Here is a 21840-nt window from a genome sequence, read left to right on the forward strand (position 1 = left end):
TACTTGAGGTGTAAATTAAGAAACAATAGACAAGAACGAATTCAATATTGGCACATATTCACTTTAGTGGAAAATTGTTTGCGGAAAATATGCCGATGTCGCAAATCGTGTCAAATTAAGTGATACTTCTCCCTTATTCCCTCTTTAACTGCAACCGAATTTGTCGATAAAAATCAGTAGAAAAAAATAATTCTCCGAAGAGATGAATGAATAGCGACCCGTTTATTCAAATTTTTCTTTCTACTTTTACTGACAGAGTCTGGACAATATGTTGTAAATTTCTATAATATGGGTTTCGCTTTTCCTGGTTTTTGACCTAGTAAAAAGACAACGCGTTTATTTTCATTTTTATGAAAATGAGAAAAAGATAACACATTCACTTATATTAGTTTTTGATTTTTGAGTTAGTTATATTTTAATCTTCAAATTTTTATATTTAAAAAAAATGCCATAAATTATAAATTGTGTTAAAACGCTTAATGATGATTGCATCTCTTTTATCAAGTAAATTAAAAATTTGCTCCGTATTTTTATTTAATTGATTTTACTATTTGCGATACCATTATAGGTATCCATTATAGGATTCCTAACTATTAAAATTTCTTTAATTTCATAAATGTAATTTTTTAAATCATGCCTTATCTAATTTTGGTTAAACCACAGCAGTTATTTATTTTTTATCATATTTTATGTGATAAAAATTTTATGAAAATGAGAAAAAGAAAACACATTCACTTATATTAGTTTTTGATTTTTGAGTTAGTTACATTTTAATCTTCACATTTATATTTTTTTCATTTAAAAAAAAAAGAATATGCCATAAATTATAAATTGTGTTAAAAACGTTTAATGATGATCGCATCTCTTTTGTCAAGTAACTTAAAAAATTGTATGGCATTTTTATTCAATTGATTTTACTATCTGCGATACCATTATATTCGGTACATATTTCCTGTCTTTCAAAATTTCTTTACTTTCATAAATTAAATTTTTTGAATCTTTCCTTATCTAATTTTGATTAAATTACAGCAATTATTTAATTCTTATCACATTTTATGAAAAGTGAATTTAAATATTTTATTCTCTTCTTAAGAATCAATGCTGCGGTTAACTTTTTTAATTCAATACAAGTGTATAACACATTAATACACTGTCACGACTGTTCGAATATCAAAAAATATCTTCCTTAAGCTGCTTTATTCCCCGAAAATGTTTCGGCTAAAAGGTTATATTAAATTTTCACGGTATTTTTGATGATTGAACAGTAGCCAGATTATTTAAAATTATTAACATGAGATTGACTTTGTTTTTTGGTTATAACGTGAAACCTCTCGGAAGCGACCTCAGTCCGTTCTTAGAGGTTACATCAATTGAGGTCAAAATTGTTATCGAAGCAGCATGATTTTTCGCAAATGATTTTAGCTTTAGACAGTGTCATTTTCTTGGTGCGAAAATTATACTTCTGTTTGAGTCATGAAAAGACGGATGTATGAATAAAATGTAGGGTCTATAAAAAATGTTTCCAAGTGATATAATTATGAGTAAAACAAATTTACCAATTATGAATGATAAAGCTATTTTAAATAAATAAACAATCATGTTTCTTTGTTTAAATATGCATTTAATTGCATATCATAAAAATAAGTTAGCTTTAAAAGATGAGAAGAGGTATGTTTGTTTAAGATGCTTGCTTTTTCTAAAATAAATTTTGTATCTAATTTAATTTTCAACTCTAAAAGTTAACTATTGATAGTCATAGTAAATCATCGTATCTAAATAAGAGCCTCACACATACATTTTAATCTACTAATTTATTTTTATAATTTTTCTTGTTTCCTTATTTGATTTTTCCGGCATTTGGTGCAGATGTTTTCCCGGACGATGAGAGAGGTTTTAACGGTCTCTCCTGAAGGTTTTCTTCAACTCGAAGTCTGTAGCAAAAATTTCGTGCCTCCTAAAATTGGTCGTAAATAGAGATGGTTATGTTGTTGTTGTTATTTCTAATGCCACATGCCACTCGAGCAAGCCTGCTTGGTGAAACCGAGCAAATTTAAGGTAAAGTGTGCGTTTCTTGTTCTTCAGTGGCGCCATCTGTGGCCAGGAATTCGACTTCTGCCACATCATACGTCGCACCCGTTTATAGGGCGAACCCATTCATACATCCATTCATTCATCCACAGATCGTAATTTTGACCTGAATCAGAGAACGATTGATCTCCAATCCAGTAGCCCTAGAGGTGTTGATTTGTTATGGGAACATGGACTCGACAGATTTAACGTGCATCAGTCACTTTACCACACGGCCGTGCATTAGTCTTCGGCCGGCGGGATTCGAACCCACGAACAAAGATGGTTATTACTGGAGGTTTCACTGTATTATTTATAGATAACTTTGGATCTCTTCTCATGCTCCTAAGTGTCCGTTCGTATCTATTCGTTCCCTGGTAGATCAAAATTTTTGGCGTTAGGACTGAGGAATTTTGGATGACTGAAGGCCTCAGTCCGTCCCCTTTATAGTTATAATCGTCATTTAAAAATGCAACTCTTCGACTATATTAAAATGATTGCCTCTTATCATTTTATTTCCCTTTTTATGGAAATGCTTATTTCTTTTAAAAATATTCCCTAAACAAAGCAAGGAGGTTTTGTTCGAAATCTCAGGAGTAATCCCTCTTTCATTCCCGCAATGTACATCAGAAAATCACCAATACTACGACTAATTCTTCCATAAGACTGGGTACTCGAAAAGTGAACCCAAAAGGCTTCCATAAAACTGGATTAAATATCTTCACATTGTCAAAAAAATAACTGCGCAAAAATATTTTCCATGTTTAAATATCTCTAGTCATATACATAAGTTTAAATTATGATTAAAGAGAAATATAACCTCCATTTAAATCAATGTTGATTCCATTGAACGTAGTATTGCACCAAATAATGCTGAATATAATTTATCTTTATTTTTAAGGGATGAAATTCCATAAACATGTTTTGCTTAATCTGATAACATAAAGCCACAAGGAAGGAGGACAAACAATGTAGATTAAGAAAAAATTTCTCTTTTTAGCTAAATTAATTGTGTCACTATCTGTCTAATAGTTTTGTGTATGATTTAATAGTGTTATTTAAGACTGATTTATTGACCATATACTTTCTTTCATCTTTCACAAGGAACGGGTATTCAGATAGATAAACACGTAATAAAAAATGATAAGTACATCAACCTCCTTTTTTATTAAATAGAAAAGATTAAGTCTATTAAAAGTCATAAAACATGCAAATATACCTATTGATGCAGATAAAAAAAAATTAATGAAAATATTCCAAGCACAACCATCTTTTTTTTCTCCAGAAAAATGAAATTATCATCCACTAAATTTGAAATAAAAAGTATTTTCATAATTCGGTCTTTAAATATTTTATATGATGGTGTATTTAATTTTTTTTTCAATGCAAATATCAGGTTTTTAATCTGAGCTTTCAAAGTAAAGTACTTCATAGAATATTTTCAAACCTTGAAAACTGAAAATTAATCGAATTAAATTTAATTTATGATGCTTAATTGAATTTACGAGAAAATAATCGCAGATTATTATCACAAACTTCACATCACGAAGTTGTTTCATTGTCATAGCTTGCAATAGTATAACTTAGAATTACATTAATTTTAATTCTAATTCAATACTAAAATATTTAGGCGAATATTTAAATCAATTAAAACATAATACCTTTTTTTCTATAAAATATTTTCATTTGCCATAAAAATATAGAATAAATTCTATTTTATTAAAAAAAATTAAGTAATACCATATGTTTAATTCAAATTTTGGAAATAACATTTTTTTTAGATATTGAAAAATAAAAATCGAATAAATATGAAATTCTTGAAAACTTTTTTATGACCTTAAGGAATATAAATAAATTATAATACTGTCTTAATCAAGGATAAAACTTTATTTGATAATCAGTAATTTATTGTTTTAATTTATGGTATTTTCACATTATGTCATGGTGGGATAAGTAAGCGCTACTGCTATAATAAACTGCAAATAAAAGGAAGAGCACTAAAAATTACTCAACCAATTTTATAATCTTTAAAAAATCTTTTTTAAAGATTTTTTAAAATCTTATTAGATTTATATAATATATAATGGCATGTAAATCAAAATTTCAATTCGTCCTTGATTGCGTCCTTGATCTATAAACTCAGGAAGTCTAAAGTGGAACCTATGAATAGTAAATTATTTTTTTACTCTCGGTTCTTTTGAATGGAAAGCTCCAGGTTGTTTATTTATTAGTAATTCATAAGCAATGTCGTGGAAGGAAGTGTTTCAGCTTCCTTGCCCAAATATTTATGAATATTTCTGAAGAATCTTAACATAAATGCAAGAAAAATATTACATTTGAATGAACAAGTATTTAAAGAAGCGGTTCAGTGGACTTAAAGTACAAAAGAGAACTATACGCAGTTTGTTTCAGCTATTTCACAGCTCTTTGGTTCTGAGAGTAGAAAAGAAAAAAAAATGTCAACAGAAGTGAATTACTTCTGGTCAGATGCCATACCTTTATGATAGTATAAAAACGGAAACTCTGATATCATTTTATGCCATTCGACCTCTGAGAAGGCGAACGAGCTCATAGTTCTCTCAATTCAAGTAAAGATGTCACGACTTAGAACTTCTATTGTATTCACTGTTGTCCAGATCATCGTAATAACTACGTCACAAGAAGTCAACAGGATAATCCGGCATAAAAATAATACATCTCTTGATAGTGTTGTGGATTTTCAAACAGCTGAGACGCAGCATTCTGATTTATGGCTAATATCGAGAAATGCACCGGTTCCTGCTGTTCTAAACAGATTTATGGCGCAAGGGAACATACCTAGTGATGTCCGTGTGTCCACATTACCAAACGGAGCTTATGGATCTCGACTTAGTAACAGAATACTCTCTCGTCCTATTTTGGAACAGTTCACGGGTAGCAGAAATCGAAATGATGAACTTAAAATATTTAATCCAAATAATCTTCAATCACCCCTTGCAAGCAGACACCAAAATACTGTGAGTAATGTAGAAGATGTTGTAGTCGAGTTACCAGTTGACTTAGCTGCTGGATTTTGGGAGCAACCACATCCAGAATTAATGGATGCTTTGGGTGTCAGAGGGAGACAAGCCGGACCCTTAAATGAACAAGTCGTGAGTTTTGAAGCGCCATCTCAGATCCATGCCCTACATTCTGATGATTTGAATCCTATTAGAGAAGTGTCAACTAGACTTCCATTTGAAATAATACCTTTAAATGATAATGATTCCTATATTGAAACATTTTACGACTTTCCATTTGAAACATTTGCTGCTGCTGAAGAAAATATAAACGACAAGCCTTATAATTTCTCATTAACTGAGACTCCAACTATAGGCCAAAGGATTGTGTGGGCACCTGTTCAAGGATCAACTTCTGTAAATTCTTTTGGGAGAAATAATAATGGTCCACCATTTTACGAAATAGCATTTGATGAATATCCGTCAAGCAATTTACAATCAAGTAACAGAGAAATGACATTAACTCCAGAAGATATAGAAATCCTTGAAAAGTTGGGCATATTGTCTGCACTAAACTTTGAGCCTTTTCCAGAAAGTAACGCATCCTTGTTTCATTCATCTTCTGAAAATTCTACGAATGAACTTGAAAGCAGTTCTCATCTCATAGACAATATAGGGGAAAATCAAACTCTTGTAAGTGCAAACCAAGTAAGTCAAAACGATAGTGATGTTATCTTATTTCAAGTTCCAAATTTTACAACTTCCGCCTATCATGGAAACATACCTGATATTTCAGAAAACGGTAGGATTCGTCCCATACCGTACACTATCACTGAATTAGTTACGGTTCCAACTAATGACAATATTCCTTCTGACTCTTTGACGAAAAACAACAGTGAAATTCTCTCTTCATCTCAGGTGCACGAAATAATGCAAATTCTTGGTTTAAACTCAATCACATATGCCAATTCTTCCACAGAGTCATTAAACGCTCCAAATTCTGATTTGGGTGTTGTAAATTCAACTGTTTCAGCACCAGCAGTACAGAAAGCAAATATTGAATCTGAAAGTATTCACTCTTCAAATGTGGAGGTAAATGTTGCCGGAAACGATACAAAAGAAGAAAGCGTTCTGGATAATCTTGAAATAAGTTCTACAAACCCAGTATTATCAAAAACGAATCAAAGCCCAGTCGTTCTCACTAACAGAAACGAAGGATTAGTCAGTTCTGGCCGGATACAACCAAGATTTCTTGAAATACTTCCAAGCGATCGTTTGAGAAACGAAAACGAAATTATCGAATTCTTCTCTGGTAATATAACACCACTATCTTCTCGAAAATTGGAACTTCTGCGCAAATTGCGCATTGAACCAAAACCATATGTTTTTGGTTATACCCAGCATGATGGAAATGGCACTTACCAGCATAGAAACGAAACCTCGAATTCTCAAGGGGTGGTTCAAGGTTCGTACGGATATCGTGATCCACTTGGGGTATACAGAAATGTTAACTACATTGCTGATGAGAAAGGATTTCATGCTGTGGTGAAAACCAATGAGCCAGGTACTATTTCTCATAGTGTGGCTGATGCTATTGTAATGTCTGAAAGACCCCCACAAACAGTTCTAGAAAAAATGATGGCGTACGCCAAAAAGCCCGAAACAAGTGGTGTATAAAAATTGTGCAAAACATCATCCCCTAAACTTTCAGTGTAGAACTATTAACAATTGTTATGTAAATTAGCGCACTAATTTAGTATTTTTTTTAAATCTCCATTCAGACTTTTTTCAACTCATTTATTACATTGGGAGTTGTTTATGTTTGTTGATATGCCATCATATATGTTAAGTTTTCATTTTGGCTTTTTGTTTTAATCTACAAATTTTGCTTTTTGACTAAATATTATCTATTATGTTTTGCTATTTGTTTAATATCATTTGATTAAATGTTATTTGATTAAATATTATCTTTTATATTTTTCTATTTAAATAACATTATTTGATTAAATATTACCTTAAACGTTATCTAAGTACTTTCGTTCTCATGGTATAATCTTCGACAGATTAAGTCATTTATTTCCTTTTTTGTTATATCATATTTCTGCTTTTTAATTTGAAGACATAGATTTTGAAAGAGCTTAATTTTTTTTCCATCCTTTTTTGCCTTGAGGATATAATAACATATTTTTTTATGGTCGAAATATCATATATAAGCGCAGTATAGCCGGATTTGATTATATTTTTATTTTTTTTCCTCATCCTCAAAAGTGTTTTTACTATTGAAAGCTTTTAAACTTAATATGCTGCATGCATTTAAGATTATAAGTGACAATAATGTCATGCTTATATATTTTTTTTAAATGTTATGAAATTGGAATCTATTTGGTCGCCATTGAAAACTTTTTCTGAAAATAACAATTTGAAATAATTGTTTTTTAATATGTTGTTTGTCTGCAAATAGATTAAGTTACCGGCACAAAATTTAAAATTTTTTTAAAAAATGTAATATTTCTTTATGAAAATTTTTAACAAGTTTAGCAAAACAGTATTTAATTACTAGTAAAATGTAAATTAGATTCAAGTTAAAATTATTATTTAATTTTTTGTTTACAAATTATTTTTAAAAAATTCATTATATATCTAGATAAAATTTAATTACTCACATTTTTCTGAAATATGCTATTAATGTTTTGAAGGTTTTTTTCTGGTTCAGAATACCTATTACGTACCTAAAATTTAATGAATTAAATATTATTGGTCATTCAAAATTACAAATGGAATTTTTAGGAAATGAAAATTTATTATTTGCGTTTTGCAATTTATATAATGATGTATATTTTACTTTAAAAAATTCCCAAATGTATTCATAAGTGTTTAATCGAAATTTTTTGGTATTTTGAATTGGTTTATGATTTTTTGACAAATTTCTACCAAAAAAATGCTTAATGCGTTTTAAATTTTTTTATTCTGGAAATAAATACATTAAATATTAGTGTATCTCTTCATGTTTCGATTGCAACATCCATGCATTAACTATTTTAAAAACTCCTAACCTTTTCTAATTGTAAAAAGAAAAATAGAAAAAAAAATCTTGTAAAGCAGTTAAATTTTGAGAAAATTTTTCCTTTTGAACTGACAATATAAAAGCGATCATTATAATGGTCATTTTTTTATTATCTTAAAGAAAATATTGATCATACTAGAATACTGAAATACTTACCAAATGGTAAAAATGAGTGAAATAAATTAACTACATTTAGCATTATTTTCTCGAGTGAAGTTTTTTGAAGTTTTATTGCGTTCTTTTTTATTATACAGCAATTACAAAAGTCAAAAAAAGTTTTTCAGACAGTTAACGAGTGCATTAAAAATAATTGTATATTTGTTTGAATGTTTACTTATTCTCAAATCAATTGATCTAAAAATTATTTGAACTATATCCTTCAATTTAAACATTGTCTTTAAATTTAAAACTCATCCTGCTTTTATAATTTTATATATATTATTCATTATTACAATAAATAAATTTTGCTTGATTCTAGGTCATTCTTTTATTGTTGACATTCAATTAATAAAATATCCAAAAAATAATAAAAATACATAAATTTAAATTTTCATAGTTCAAATTTTAATATAATTAAATTAGTTTTTCAGGTAATAAAATGACAAATCATTTTAATTTTACAACCTGTCATTCAGTATGAAAATGTCAATTTGTTCGGAACTTTTTTAATGCAATTAAGTAAACAGTTTAGAAATAATAAATAAATTAAAATTAGATTTTTTAAATAATTTGCGGTATGTGATAAAAAATAGGTTCGAAAATTATTTATATTTTCGCAATATTTCTTATAGTTTTAGTTTTGTTTATTATATTGAAATATTTTTATCCAACACTATAGGGGGTGTACTAAATCTCTTGAATTGAAAACGTATTAGACATACTGAAATTCAACTTTGACTGTACGGGAAGCACTCTTATTATTAAAAAATTAATTCAAAATCAATATTTTAATTAAAAAAATTATATATGGACAGAGTTTAAAGTTAACAGTTTAAAATCTTCTGTTAAATTCATATATATATATGGGGCAATCCATACAAAATTTACACCTATAATACAGAAATGATATAATTTATTTTTTTTATTGTTCTTTATTGAAAATAAATCGACACGTATTTTTGCGTTTTTGTTTAAATTGCATATTTTTGACATTACGAATTTTTGAAAATTTCGCTTTTTTGAGCACACGACTTTGCAAGTTATTTTTTAACGTATTGCTATCCAGCAACAAAAATATTTAAATACACTTTCTTGAAGTGATTTTTCTCACACTTTAAGAAAATCAACATTAAAATATAAAATTTTTTGTTTTTGACATAAAAAAAATTCATTTCTTGAAAAAAACAACTTTTTTTGCAATTTGGACACCTTTGATTTCTTTTATATTTCGACAGTGTGAAGTATAATCAATAATGATATTAATTCCAAATTTTTGGAATGGTAAGACACTTTGTTCGAAAGATATAAACAAAACAGTGACAGCGCGCACGCCGCGCTCTAGTTTAGTAGGTAGCGGATGAGTTCGAGAACAGTCGTGCCATATTCTACATACATACGCGGAGTGCACACCGTCACTGTTTTGTTTATATCTTTCGAACAAAGTGTCTTACCATTCCAAAAATTTGGAATTAATATCATTATTGATTATACTTCACACTGTCGAAATATAAAAGAAATCAAAGGTGTCCAAATTGCAAAAAAAAGATGTTTTTTTCAGAAAATGAATTTTTTTTATGTCAAAAACAAAAAATTTTATATTTTAATGTTGATTTTCTTAAAGTGTGAGAAAAATCACTTCAAGAAAGTGTATTTAAATATTTTGTTGCTGGATGGCAATACGTTAAAAAATAACTTGCAAAGTCGTGTGCTCAAAAAAGCGAAATTTACAAAAATTCGTATAGTCAAAAATATGCAATTTAAACAAAAACGCAAAAATATGTGTCGATTTATTTTCAATAAAGAACAATACAAAAATAAATTATATAATTTTTGTATCATAGGTGTAAATTTTGAATGGATTGCCCCATATATATATATATATATATATATATATATATATATATATATATGAATTTAACAGAAGATTTTGCTAAAACAGCTAAAATCTGTGTTAAACAATTTTGTAACAATTTTTTTTGATTAATAAGAACAGTTATTGGACAAAAATTTGTAAACCTAGCTGAATTATTCATGGAAATATGGACAGTTTTATAAAAAATTAATTATTTTTGTTTTACGCTTTTTTGAAATAACGTTAAAAATATTCAATGAAATAAAATAACACTTTTGAAGCAATTTAAAATTAGTGAATCAAAATTTAAATTTTTATTTTTAAATTGCCTGAGATATGAGTAATTAAAGTAGTTATTTCATATTGCGCGTGTATGGGAAAAATTTTATTTGTTTTTTCCAAAATTTGCAGTGATATTTGGTATAATTTAGTATAGTATTTGGCAACTACTAAAAAAATTCGATTTAAATATCCTAAAAATTAGAAAAGTTTCAATCAATTTTTTAAATAGTTTTTGCACATTTTAAAAGAAAACTCAAATTTATTTTCTACTATTAAACAAGATTTATTAAAAATAACACTGACATAGTTAGGGATCATCTATTATATCAGCATCTTTTCTTTCGCCTGTTTTATTTCCTTATACATTTATATTTCGATGTATGAAACTTTCTTATAAGGTATTATTATTTGTTTTTTAATTTTGTCTCATGATACAAAATAATATTTATAGAAAGTCCTTTATTTTGAATTTCTTTTATAAAGTACTAAAACTACTTAGAAAATTACTTGAATTTTTTTTAAAATTTTTAAGATATTCAAATCAGATCTTTATATTAGATGCCAAATACGATTCACTAAAAATTTAAAAAGAAAAATTTTAACTTTTTCCGGTGTATGTGAGGTTCAAAAGAACTTCTTTAATTACTTATGTATTGTACAGTTTTTAAAAATTTTTTTTCAAGTTTTAAAGCGAAAATTTTGTAATTAATTTTAAATTGCTCTGAGAATTTTGTTCTATTTTATTTAGCATTTTTAAAATTGTTACAATAAACGCAGAAAAAAATTGTCTTTCTATAAAAATGTTCATATTTCCATAAATATTTAATCTAGGCTTACGAAATTTTGTGCAATTATTGTCAATACTCACCGAGATAAAAGTTACGAGTTTTTGCTACATTATTTGGCATATGGTGTTCAAAAATACAATTTGCAGTTTGTAATCTATTGTTGGTCCCTCAACTCTCTGAAAGCTTAAATCTTTATTGATAAATATGTGAAATCGCATGATGTAAACATTTCTGAAGTTATGAATGATTCTTTTAGTATTTCTTGAGAGATATGAAAAAAAGTATTAGTATAGAAGTGTTTTCATTATTGTATGCATACGAATTCGTCTGTGGCCTCAATACAATATTTTAAAATTGCATTCTATCATTAGTTTAAAAAAAATTAGATTAATTTGATATACGCGTAGCAAACTTTGCTCATACGAGAACCTTGAAAAATATGCATAAAAAACTTGTTGCTTCAATTTAAGTTGAATTTTATTCTATATAATCATAATAAAAACGGAATAAATCTCTGAACTGTCTGTAATAAAGTAGCAGAGAAAAATTTTACTTTTTGTTTTCAGCACTGTTCACTCAATTCAGTTTTTTCAATTTCTGTTAGAAACTTGTTCAGAAATGCTTTAAAAAGGAGTATCAGTAATAATAGCATAAATTTTGTCCAGTTTTAATAGATTTAGTTTTATTTACCATTTTAAATATATTTTGAAATCCGTATAATATACTTTTTTTTATACTTGTAATCTATAAATTTACACAGAATAACCTCAAATCGGATGAATATTTTTACGAACTTTACTTCTGCACTTTGTTTTGTCTTTTAGTTAATCATATGCTTTCAAAAATTCTTTTACCTCATTAATCACATTTAAGTGTTTTAAATTAAAGTATAATCTAAATCCAAAGGCAAAATTAAGCATTTATTTTATCACAATTAATTGTTAACTATATAAACTATTATTTTACTAATTGTATTCATTTGCAAGAGAAGATGCAAATTAGAATGTAGTTTTGCTTTTATCGTGGTTTGAATCTAGTGGAAGAAGTTTATAGTATTTATAATAAAGCATGAAACTGTGTTTAAGACTTTCTGGCTGCTTATGCATGGGATTAGAGTTTATTCTCTGTTGTGGCTGGAAGACTACGCATTTTCAAATCGATATGTACCTAAACGTCTGGAAGTAAAGGCATCCTGTGCATGATCCTGTACCATCCTGACATTGACCTCGACATTCTAGAGCCATACTTTATGACCCCCTCAACCAAAAACTTAAAAGATTATATATATATATATATATATATATATATATATATATATATATATATATATATATATATATATATATATATATATATATATATATATATATATATATATATATATATATATATATATATATAACATTCTGCTTTAACTAAGAGTTGAACAAATTAAAGATTTCCTTCAAATCTTTGAGATGGAAGCTCTTAAATACTTTAAGTATTAAAAGTAACTTTTAAATAATAAAAATTATTAGTGGTTGTTGCAAAGAAATTGAAACATAAAAAGAAATTCTTTTTAATTTCTTGTTATACCTACTTTCCATGTTGTAGGAACTGTTAAATAAATATAATTTCATGATAAAACTGCAAAATATTATTTTAAATATAACATTTACTTTGTATTTTCCCTCTTGATTGACCTAGATCAGATGGTTAAAATTCAATATAGTACTACAAAAAATTTAAAATATAACATTTATTGTGAACATGATTTGTATTATATTTAAAATACATGCAAATGATTATTCAATTCGTATGATGTACATCATTTTACGTACAAATAATGTGTACAAACAAATGCAACATTGATAAGAAAAAAAAAACAGTTGATCTCAGTAAAAAAAGGTTATTTGGCAGTGTAAAGCTAAGTTGAGCATTCAACAACTATCAGCAATGAAATGTAATTTTTTTTCAAAATGTTATAAGCGTTTTTAAAGTTATTGTTATTTTATTAAAAAAATGGCAATCTTTAAAAATAACATTAATGTATTTAGAGTAAGAGTTAATGGTAGTCTGCAACTATATGTTAAACGGTAATGGTGGTCTGTAATATTAAAAACTTTTCAGTTACGGTAAGTAATATTTAGTCTCTTTGAAGATTAAAAGCTATATTAAAAGGTAATGGAGATTCCGAAACATTTTCTAATGGTTTTGACGAGACCTCTGTATTGTGCTCCTTACCAAGGTTTTCTGCAACTTTTTTCTGATTGCTTAGTTTTGATTCACTGTTCAAAAGTTCTCTTTTGTAGCTGTCAGCATCTGAAACGTACGCAATGTTGCGATAAATTCCATTTTCATCTTTGTATGTATATCTACCTAAGACACTCCCATTTAATTCAGGTGTTTCTTGAGCTAGAAACGTGCTAGGTCTTTCTCGCCTTTCATAACCAAATCTATAAGGTTGGCCCAAATTTTTAATATTTTCATAGTTAAAATCTAAGTACGACCTAGGTGCAATATTGTGAATGAATTGACTTTCAGCTATATCTAAGCTATCTGTTGCTTCAGCTTCTGTTTCTGCTTCAGGCTCAGGTGCCGCCTCAGTAGTATCCGCTTCAACTGCTTCACTTTCAGTTTCAGATGCAACTGATTCGGCTGTCTCAAGTTCAGGCTCTGGTTCTACTACTATTTCACTTTCTGGTTCAATGGATTCAATCGTTTCTAAGCTTTCTATGGGTGCTTCTTCGCTTTCTAATTTGATAATTTTAATTTTTTCTTTGGGTTTTTCTGCCTTTTTTGGTTTTCTTTTGACTGGAACCTCTCTGCTTTCTGCACTCTCTGATGAACTAGAGCTAGAGCTACTTTCTATTCCCACTTGCTTTGCAGGCCTTGAAGGTGAAGCAGTCCTACCGTATGCTGGCAAGGCATTTAAATATCCACCCCACGGGAAAGCATACCTTATTCTGCCAACAGCTTGAACAGGTGGATATAAAATTCTTGACATCGGCATCATTGTTTTACCTGCAGTCACTGGAAGAGCCATTTGACGAATTGGTAATGTAACTCTTCGCGGCATAGTTAAAGGTAGGGAAGAAGAAGGGATTATTCGGACGATTCTATTATTCACCTGTTTAATTATTGTTGCTTGCCTGGGAAGCGGGTATAAGTTTGGTCTCATTCTTGGATTTACAACGTAGTATGATCCGAATGGATAACGATTCATTCGAATAATTCGTGCCATGGGCTGTCTTTGAACGCTGTTGGGCAAATAGGCTGGATATGGAAGTGCTTTTCCTTGCATTATTGCAGTCTGAGGAGTAATTGGACATGGTGGTTTACCTTTTACAAGTGTCGCCATTGGGGATGATGGTATAAAAGGATTTGGTTGGGATGGAAGCATAGGTACAACTTTGGTCATGGGTAAAACATTTTGTACATTTTGAGGAGGCATTTGAACTGCTTTTTCGACTACGACACCATTGGATTTTTGTACGGGAAAAACTTGCTGTGGTAATCCAGACTTTACTAAAGTCTTACCATCTATCATATCTGTTTTCTGTGGCCAAATATCTTGGGTCATAACCGTATCAACAGATTTACCGATTGTTGGTACACCCTTTGGTGAATCAACAAAGACTGGTGGGTCTGCAACAATGGTTTTTTCTTTACCTACATTCTGTACAGGAAATAATGTTTTTTGCTGTTCAAATCTCGGAAGAACTCCATCATCTTTAAGGACCCACGTTTCTGAAACTGACATTGGTGGCACTGCATCTGGAGGCAAACCTTTTGATATGATTGGCTGGTTTTCATTAATTGCACCTCCAGCAGGAACAGTTATGAAATTTCCAGTTTTTTGTGAAGTTGGTATCCAAATATGTTTTACTTGTTGAGCAACTGTGCCCTTCCCACCCACGAAGCCTCCTTTATCTACAATAGTTGAAACTGTTGGGTTTACCATAACCGTACCTTTGGCATTTCCGATATCTATGCTTTTCATTATTGGAGGGGGAGGAGGTGGAACTACAAAGGATGGGGATTTATTCGTTACAATTGTAGATGGAGGTGGTGGAATCGCATTGATAGGTGATTTATTTATAACCATTGCAGGAGATTGTGGTGGAGCAGAGGGAAAAGTTGGGAAGCCTTTAACAAGTTGAGGTTGAATGTTTTGTTTAATGCTTGGCTGAATAACGTCTACAACTTCTTTAACTTCAGGCATGTTATCGACTACTGTAGGCACATTCGCATATCCTTTCTGTAACGCTGCAGATGCCGGTACACGAATCCATACTTGTTGACCTATATTTAAATTATCAGCGGGGACTCCTTGACTTTTAGGAAAGCCTTTTACTGGTACTGCTGACGGTAAGTTTCCAGGTACTATAGTGGGGTTTTCTCCAGGATTAACAATATCAATTGTTTTTGAAGCTGGTACTTGCACTGGTATCCATCGCTCTGTTATAAACTGGTTGTTTGGTCCTTTGGTTAGAACGAAAACACCAGAATCTAAATTACCCACAGTATCTGGAAGTATCTTCGAAGTTCCGGTGGACTGTGCAATGTAATTATCGTCAGGAGGAGGAGTGGCAACAGGTCCTATAGCAGGCATCCCATTAGCATAAAGTCTTTCAAAGGCTTCTGATGATGTTGGGAAGTCTCTAGCAACCGATTCGTTATCCGAAACAAACCACCTAAAATTAGGATGAAAAAGTTATGTTATAAAGGCAATAATTCAAAAATTTACTATTTTAGTTTATTAAAATGATATTTATGATTTATGTTTTGAGAAAAATAAATAAATATACAAAAAAGGTGTTTATAATTAAAGTCAGATCTTTATAGTATTTTAATAATCCATATTTTGTAGCCTGATTAAAACGAACATCTCTTTTCCAAACAAGAACATTTTTATCCCCAAAAATATTTTTGACTGTTAATTCGTTTTATAAGCATAAATCTCATTATTTTAAATACTTTTGTCTGCAAAATCATTTTGTTTTTTATGTGAATTTTGGACGTAGAAGTTTAGACGTATATCGAAAGAAATTAAATTTATTATCAATATTTTGTTTTTAAACTAACACTTAAAATAAACGTGCCATACGGTAAGAAAAAATATAATATGGACCACTTTTAGATTAGAACTTATTAAATGGTGATTATTTTTTAGATCAAGTGAAAAATGATTGATGATGTTTCTCATCTATTCAGTAATAATTTTAACTTGAACACTTTTCCGACTACCTGTTATCAAAACTAAATAAATTAAAATGTGCATAAAGAAAACTCAATTTATATGAATATTGAAATAATATTTCAAAAATTTTGTCCCAGTAAAATAATAAGTTTTGATTTATGAAAATAAACTATCTGTATGAGATAATTAGTTTTCTTTACTCAACGTTAGTTTGAAATTTACCAAACTTTCATGATTCATAAATTTTATAATTTATGACTATTTTATAACTAAGCCTAACAAGCATGGGTACATGTAATACTACTAAGAAATATTTCAGAACTTTTAGAGAGGAATGCTATTTTTCTATTATTCTCTAGCATTCCAAACTTTACACAGTATTTTTAACCTCAGAAAATTTAAAGAGGAGTTTAGATACTATGAAAATTTAATAGCTTTTACTTTAAAATTACGACTTTGAAATTCGATATTTCACATTTTTTTTTGTTCTGAAGTATTTAGCGCAGTGAAGAATATTTACTTATTAAAATACATCGTATTTTCCTACTTTTACCACCGCTTTTTTAAAAACTTTAAGGACCGTATGATTCCTGATTTCACCGCTAACGTATAAGACCTGAAGATCAACTTCAAATATGAATACATTGATACTATTTTTGTATAAACTGATCTCACGACTCCTGAGGAGTTTCCTTAATATACTATTACGCATTTTTGATTAGTTTTTTTTTTATAGAGATTATGTATTTTTTTTATTGAAATGAAAATCTCAATAAAATTTTGTATATTATTTTTTTTTCTCCCAAGAGTGCAAGTCACGAGAAAATAAACATATAATAAGTACTCACACTAGCTCGCAACTAGTTTAAAAATTAGAAATTTCAAAATTAGTTAGACTTTTGCGCGTATGTAACCGCAAGCGCTCATGACGGTGACAATAACACATCCGCATAATTGTATCTGGCCATAAAGGCACCCAGATGTTGATATATTAGATCGGTGTTCAAACCCCGGCAACGGCTTGAAGACCACCCAAATTTATATCTATGGGTTCAAGCTTGTCTAGAAAGTAAAGTAGGCCATGGGCGATTCATACAACTTTGGCTCTTACATGTCCTTGGGCTCGCTCGAAATTGCGATGCCAAGGACTCTATGAAAATAATAAATATTTTTAATTAATTTTTTTTTTTTTTGAAAATTCTGCACTAAAATTTTACGTGCATCTTAACAGTGAATTTAGTAGCAACTACTTTAGATCAAAGTGATGCAGTAAAACACCCTGTTGATGTCCTTTTACTCTACTTGGTATAAAGTAATTTGCCACCATTTTGTTGTTGTTCAGTAACACTATAATTTACAATAGCAATGTAATTATGATAAACATAAGAAGCAGTGTAGTTATTTTCACGTACAATTTAAATTAATAATAGTTAGTTAATGATGCCTCACAGTGATTCTTAAAAAAAATAGGTTGTAAATCAAACATACGCTTATAACAGGGAGAATATTAATATACGAATTCGAATTTGGCTTAACCGAATCGAAATGGATAAAAATTATACATAAGAAATATATTTAACCCTTCAACCGTTGAGCCCCTGGGTAAAATTGTACAAAATTGTTCCATAGCTAATTCGGAGAGATGCGTTTTTATAGTGAAGCAACTTGATAAACTTTAAGAGCAAAACTATCGGATCAATTTTTATACAAAATAGGAAAACTAAGAACTCACTCATTTTTTCCATATATATATATAGAAAAATGATACAGACATCGAACGTGAGCAGTTTTTTAGAATGTTTTTCAAGTTGACTTAAATGAATAAATAATTCAAATATGTCTTTCACAGATACCTCTGTCTAAGATAATCCCCCATGACTCATTTTGTAAAATTTTACTGATATCATAATCTAAAATTGCTTACTTTTTCGTATACAATTTTTCAAATTTTTTACACTAATCTGAAATTCTATTTGAATTAATTCTACTAAATATATATGGTATGTAGCTTGTTAAGGATAGACAGGTTACAACAGAGAGTTGTATACTCTAAAATAATAAAACATATAAAACTTAAGTGTCAAAAACTACCAAAATAATATTTTCCTTGAATATATATTTGAAACTAACTAAATGACCTGCAACAGTAAAAAGAAATGTAGATAACTAATTATTTTATTACTGCAGTGTGTCACAAAATATTTAATAAAAAAACGCTAAGAATAGAGGCCGCGTATTTAATAATTCTTAAAATTTTATTTATTTATTTATTTATTTTTTTAATTTAAATTTTTTTCTAATATTCTTTTAATTGATACTTGCTTTTTGAGAAAATCATAACAAAAAATAAATGTAATAAAGAAATTTAAAAAAAATCTGATTATATTACTCTGAACACAAAAACGTTTAGATTTTCAAATAATATTTAGAAAGTGTTATCTTACTTCACATTTTATTTTCAAAATGTTTTTCTTAAAGAGAACTAAAAAACGTAGAAACATGTTTCAGTCATTTCTTAAAATTTCAAAATGTTTGCTTTTTTAAATCACAATAAATAATAAATGATAAAAATTGTAATAAACAAATAAAAAAAAAATTGTATGTTTCTTTCGAAACTAAAAGTTTCTTTAGAGATTTAAAATTATATTCAGAATCACGTTATAATAATATCAAATCTTATTTAAATTTCACTATGCTTAAATAAGAAAATCATTTATAAATTAAAAACTCAAATTTGTCGCAACACACTGATAATAAATTTTTTTGTATATTTTAAATAAAAATATATCGAAAATAATGGATATTGCAATAAACAAATAAAATGATTTGATTATAATTTATTGAACTCAACTAGACGATAGTTCTGCAAATTCTTTTTCGTCGCAATTTTTTTTATTTCAATAATTAATTAAAACTTACTACTATAAACAATTTCAAACAACGGGCAATACAACTTGCTATATTATTTCATGGTTTCAAAATGTTGCTTGAATTTTTCGTTTCAAAATTACTTGCAAAATCATTTGTAAACATAGTAAGTATGTCTGCAAGTAAGTATTTAAAAAAATTTTCGAATTAAAATTATGTCGCACAAAAAAAATTTTTTTTTTGCTTTATAAAATACAAAAAAAAATGTTCAGTACATACCATGAAAGTTATTTTTGGGATTTGATAAGAATTACTTGCTTATTTAGGTTTAAATCTATCGTGAGTCAAGTTTCAACCCAATTTTTTATAATCTCATGGTAGAAATTCGATATAATTAGTATTAGTGATTTGTTCTTGATTACGCATCACAATACAGTAAAAAATTTTGGAGTACAGCTGCCAATTTTTTGGAGTAAAGAAAAACTAAATTCATTTTTATGTACAGAACTGTAGTTATTGCGCAAAAAAAATTATATGAAAGTGACAAAATAAATTTTTTTTGAAAGAGCTGGTACAAATATATTACTAAAAATGTGTTTGTTTTTTAAAACAAAATGTTTTTGCAATTATGCGATAAATTGAATCTAGTGCTCATGAAAAAAATCTGTTTTCAGTAAGCAAATAAACGAAAAATGAATAAATAAAAAAGTAAAACTCTAACAGTAAAAAAAATGTGACGACTCCATGCACTGTAAGAAATGTTAGTAAATCCCAACATCAAAAATGGTGGTAACTATATGAGACATTTTTTACAGTATAGGCATTATTTTTAGAGTTAATTATTAATTTAATAAGTTTTTAAGCGAAACTAAAAAACAGGTAAATATAATGAAATGTATTTAAACTATTTTTTTGATGTTTTCATCTAATGATTTAGCTATGTTTAACCTAGTCTTAACATCTTTCTTTCATTTAGAATTTTTTAATGGTATACGTAACTTCAATATAATTCCAAATTACTATACTTTTTGAAAAGGAAAATACTTATTTATTATTTTAAGAAACACATTTTATATTAAAGAGAAAGTATAACTAAACTGCATTTATATAGTATCCAAGGGACAAAATTTAAGAAAAGTGAAATGAACCATAAACTTACTGATCATCAGGCTTAGATTCAAAAGTTGGTGAAAAAAACCTGTCCTCTTTAATCACAGTTTGTGGGATACCAGCCTGTAAATCATCTTGGACATAAAACTGTTGTCCCGAGATATCCAATGTCCTAAAATCTTGACCTGGAATCGGTGGGGGATTACTAACTGGTGGGAAAACTGTACAATGAACACTTTGCCAAAACAGCGATAACACCGAGAACACCACTGCAGAAGACATACTTGTCTTCAACGCAGATATTTTCTGCCTTAAATAATGCATGCAATAAGATTTCGTTCATAGATTTTATATTTATATACCCTTAACGGGTCGTTAGAAATTTTCAAGGATTGGCGCCGGGTGCTTGATAATGATTTATTTGGCACTCTCTTGTTCTGTGATCACACACTGTGAAGAGTACTTTTTTCTCAGAAAAGGTTACTGGAAACGTAGAATTTGGGAAACAAGCGCCAAATCTGAATGCAGGGATTTTCATTCAAGAACTGGTGAAAATGGGTGTAAATTTTCTTGTCTCAAGGCGAAACTCGAAAAGGGAACAGTAATTGCATAATTTTATTTTTACGTTTTACTCGCAAGAATAGAATAAATTTGATTTCAGATTTCATCAATGTAGGATCTTTTTAGCTACAATACTATTTTAAAATACTATTAATATTCAACGAAACCATTTCACATTTTTTCAATTCTTCACAAGTTGCTTAAAATTAAACCATAAAATTGTACTGGTTTAAAAACGAATTCTTAAATAGCTGTTAATATTCTTAAACTATATCTTTGAAACATAATTGCATCAAATTATCCAATTATTTGAAATAATTAATGCAGTTGAATTAAATTAATTATTTAATCTATTGAGGATAATTCGTATACGAATTACGATCATATTTCATATTACATTCATTATAATTGCATACTGAATCATTAATTATTATCTAATTTCTTCCCAATAAATTAGATTAAATTCTAAAATATCATTTTGCCATTAAAATAACGACGAAAATGTTAAATTATACTGAAAACATGTTTATAATATATACCCTAAATTACGCGCAAGGGATACGCAATTTTTTTTTACAGTTAGCTACTTGATACAATTTTAAATATACATTTAAAATATTCATGAGCCTTAAAAATATCGTATAATGACCAAAATTGTCCAAAACTAATTTATTTTGAAATATTTTTTTTTAAATATCTTTTTTTTCTTTTGAATGAAACTGTATTATTTGCTATATAATTATTCATTTGAAAATTAAATTGGTATTTTCTTTTATGCAATATTGATTAAAATTAAAGATAACTAATCAAATGTCTTAATAAAGGAATGTATATTTTAATAATAGCTCCATATTTTAATAATATTTATATAATACTCTCTATATTTTAATAATAGCTCTATATATTTAGTGCAAGCTTCTTACGGTCAG

At 28.4% G+C, this 21840-nt stretch overlaps 3 protein-coding genes across 4 annotated transcripts in view; 2 read left to right on the forward strand and 1 right to left on the reverse strand.

Moving 5' to 3' along the window:
- LOC107454802 (sodium-dependent proline transporter) overlaps positions 1-21840 on the forward strand; it is a 136610-nt gene that overhangs the window by 67198 nt on the left and 47572 nt on the right. The window lies entirely within an intron of this gene.
- Positions 2767-7007, forward strand: LOC107454809 (uncharacterized). The gene has a single exon (XM_016072114.4). The coding sequence runs from the start codon at positions 4662-4664 to the stop codon at positions 6720-6722; it is 2061 nt and encodes a 686-aa protein (XP_015927600.3). The 5' UTR covers positions 2767-4661; the 3' UTR covers positions 6723-7007.
- LOC107454808 (uncharacterized) lies at positions 12914-20907 on the reverse strand. The gene is made up of 2 exons (XM_043042518.3): positions 20400-20907; positions 12914-15866 (listed from the first exon to the last, which is right to left on the reverse strand). Exons 1-2 carry the CDS (start codon positions 20672-20674, stop codon positions 13316-13318), a joined length of 2826 nt encoding a protein of 941 aa, XP_042898452.2. The 5' UTR covers positions 20675-20907; the 3' UTR covers positions 12914-13315.

This window comes from Parasteatoda tepidariorum, chromosome 2, assembly GCF_982258835.1.
Source record: "Parasteatoda tepidariorum strain Cologne lab strain chromosome 2, Ptep-v5.0, whole genome shotgun sequence".
NCBI lineage: Eukaryota > Metazoa > Arthropoda > Arachnida > Araneae > Theridiidae > Parasteatoda > Parasteatoda tepidariorum.

What these genes read in the sequence shown, in the direction of transcription:
- LOC107454809 (XM_016072114.4), top strand. Translation starts at nt 4,662, where the DNA reads ATGTCACGACTTAGAACTTCTATTGTATTCACTGTTGTCCAGATCATC.
- LOC107454808 (XM_043042518.3), bottom strand. Translation starts at nt 20,674, where the DNA reads ATGCATTATTTAAGGCAGAAAATATCTGCGTTGAAGACAAGTATGTCT. An exon ending in GAATCTAAGCCTGATGATCA is followed by an intron (nt 15,867 to 20,399) that starts GTAAGTTTATGG and finishes TCCTAATTTTAG; the next exon opens with GTGGTTTGTTTCGGATAACG.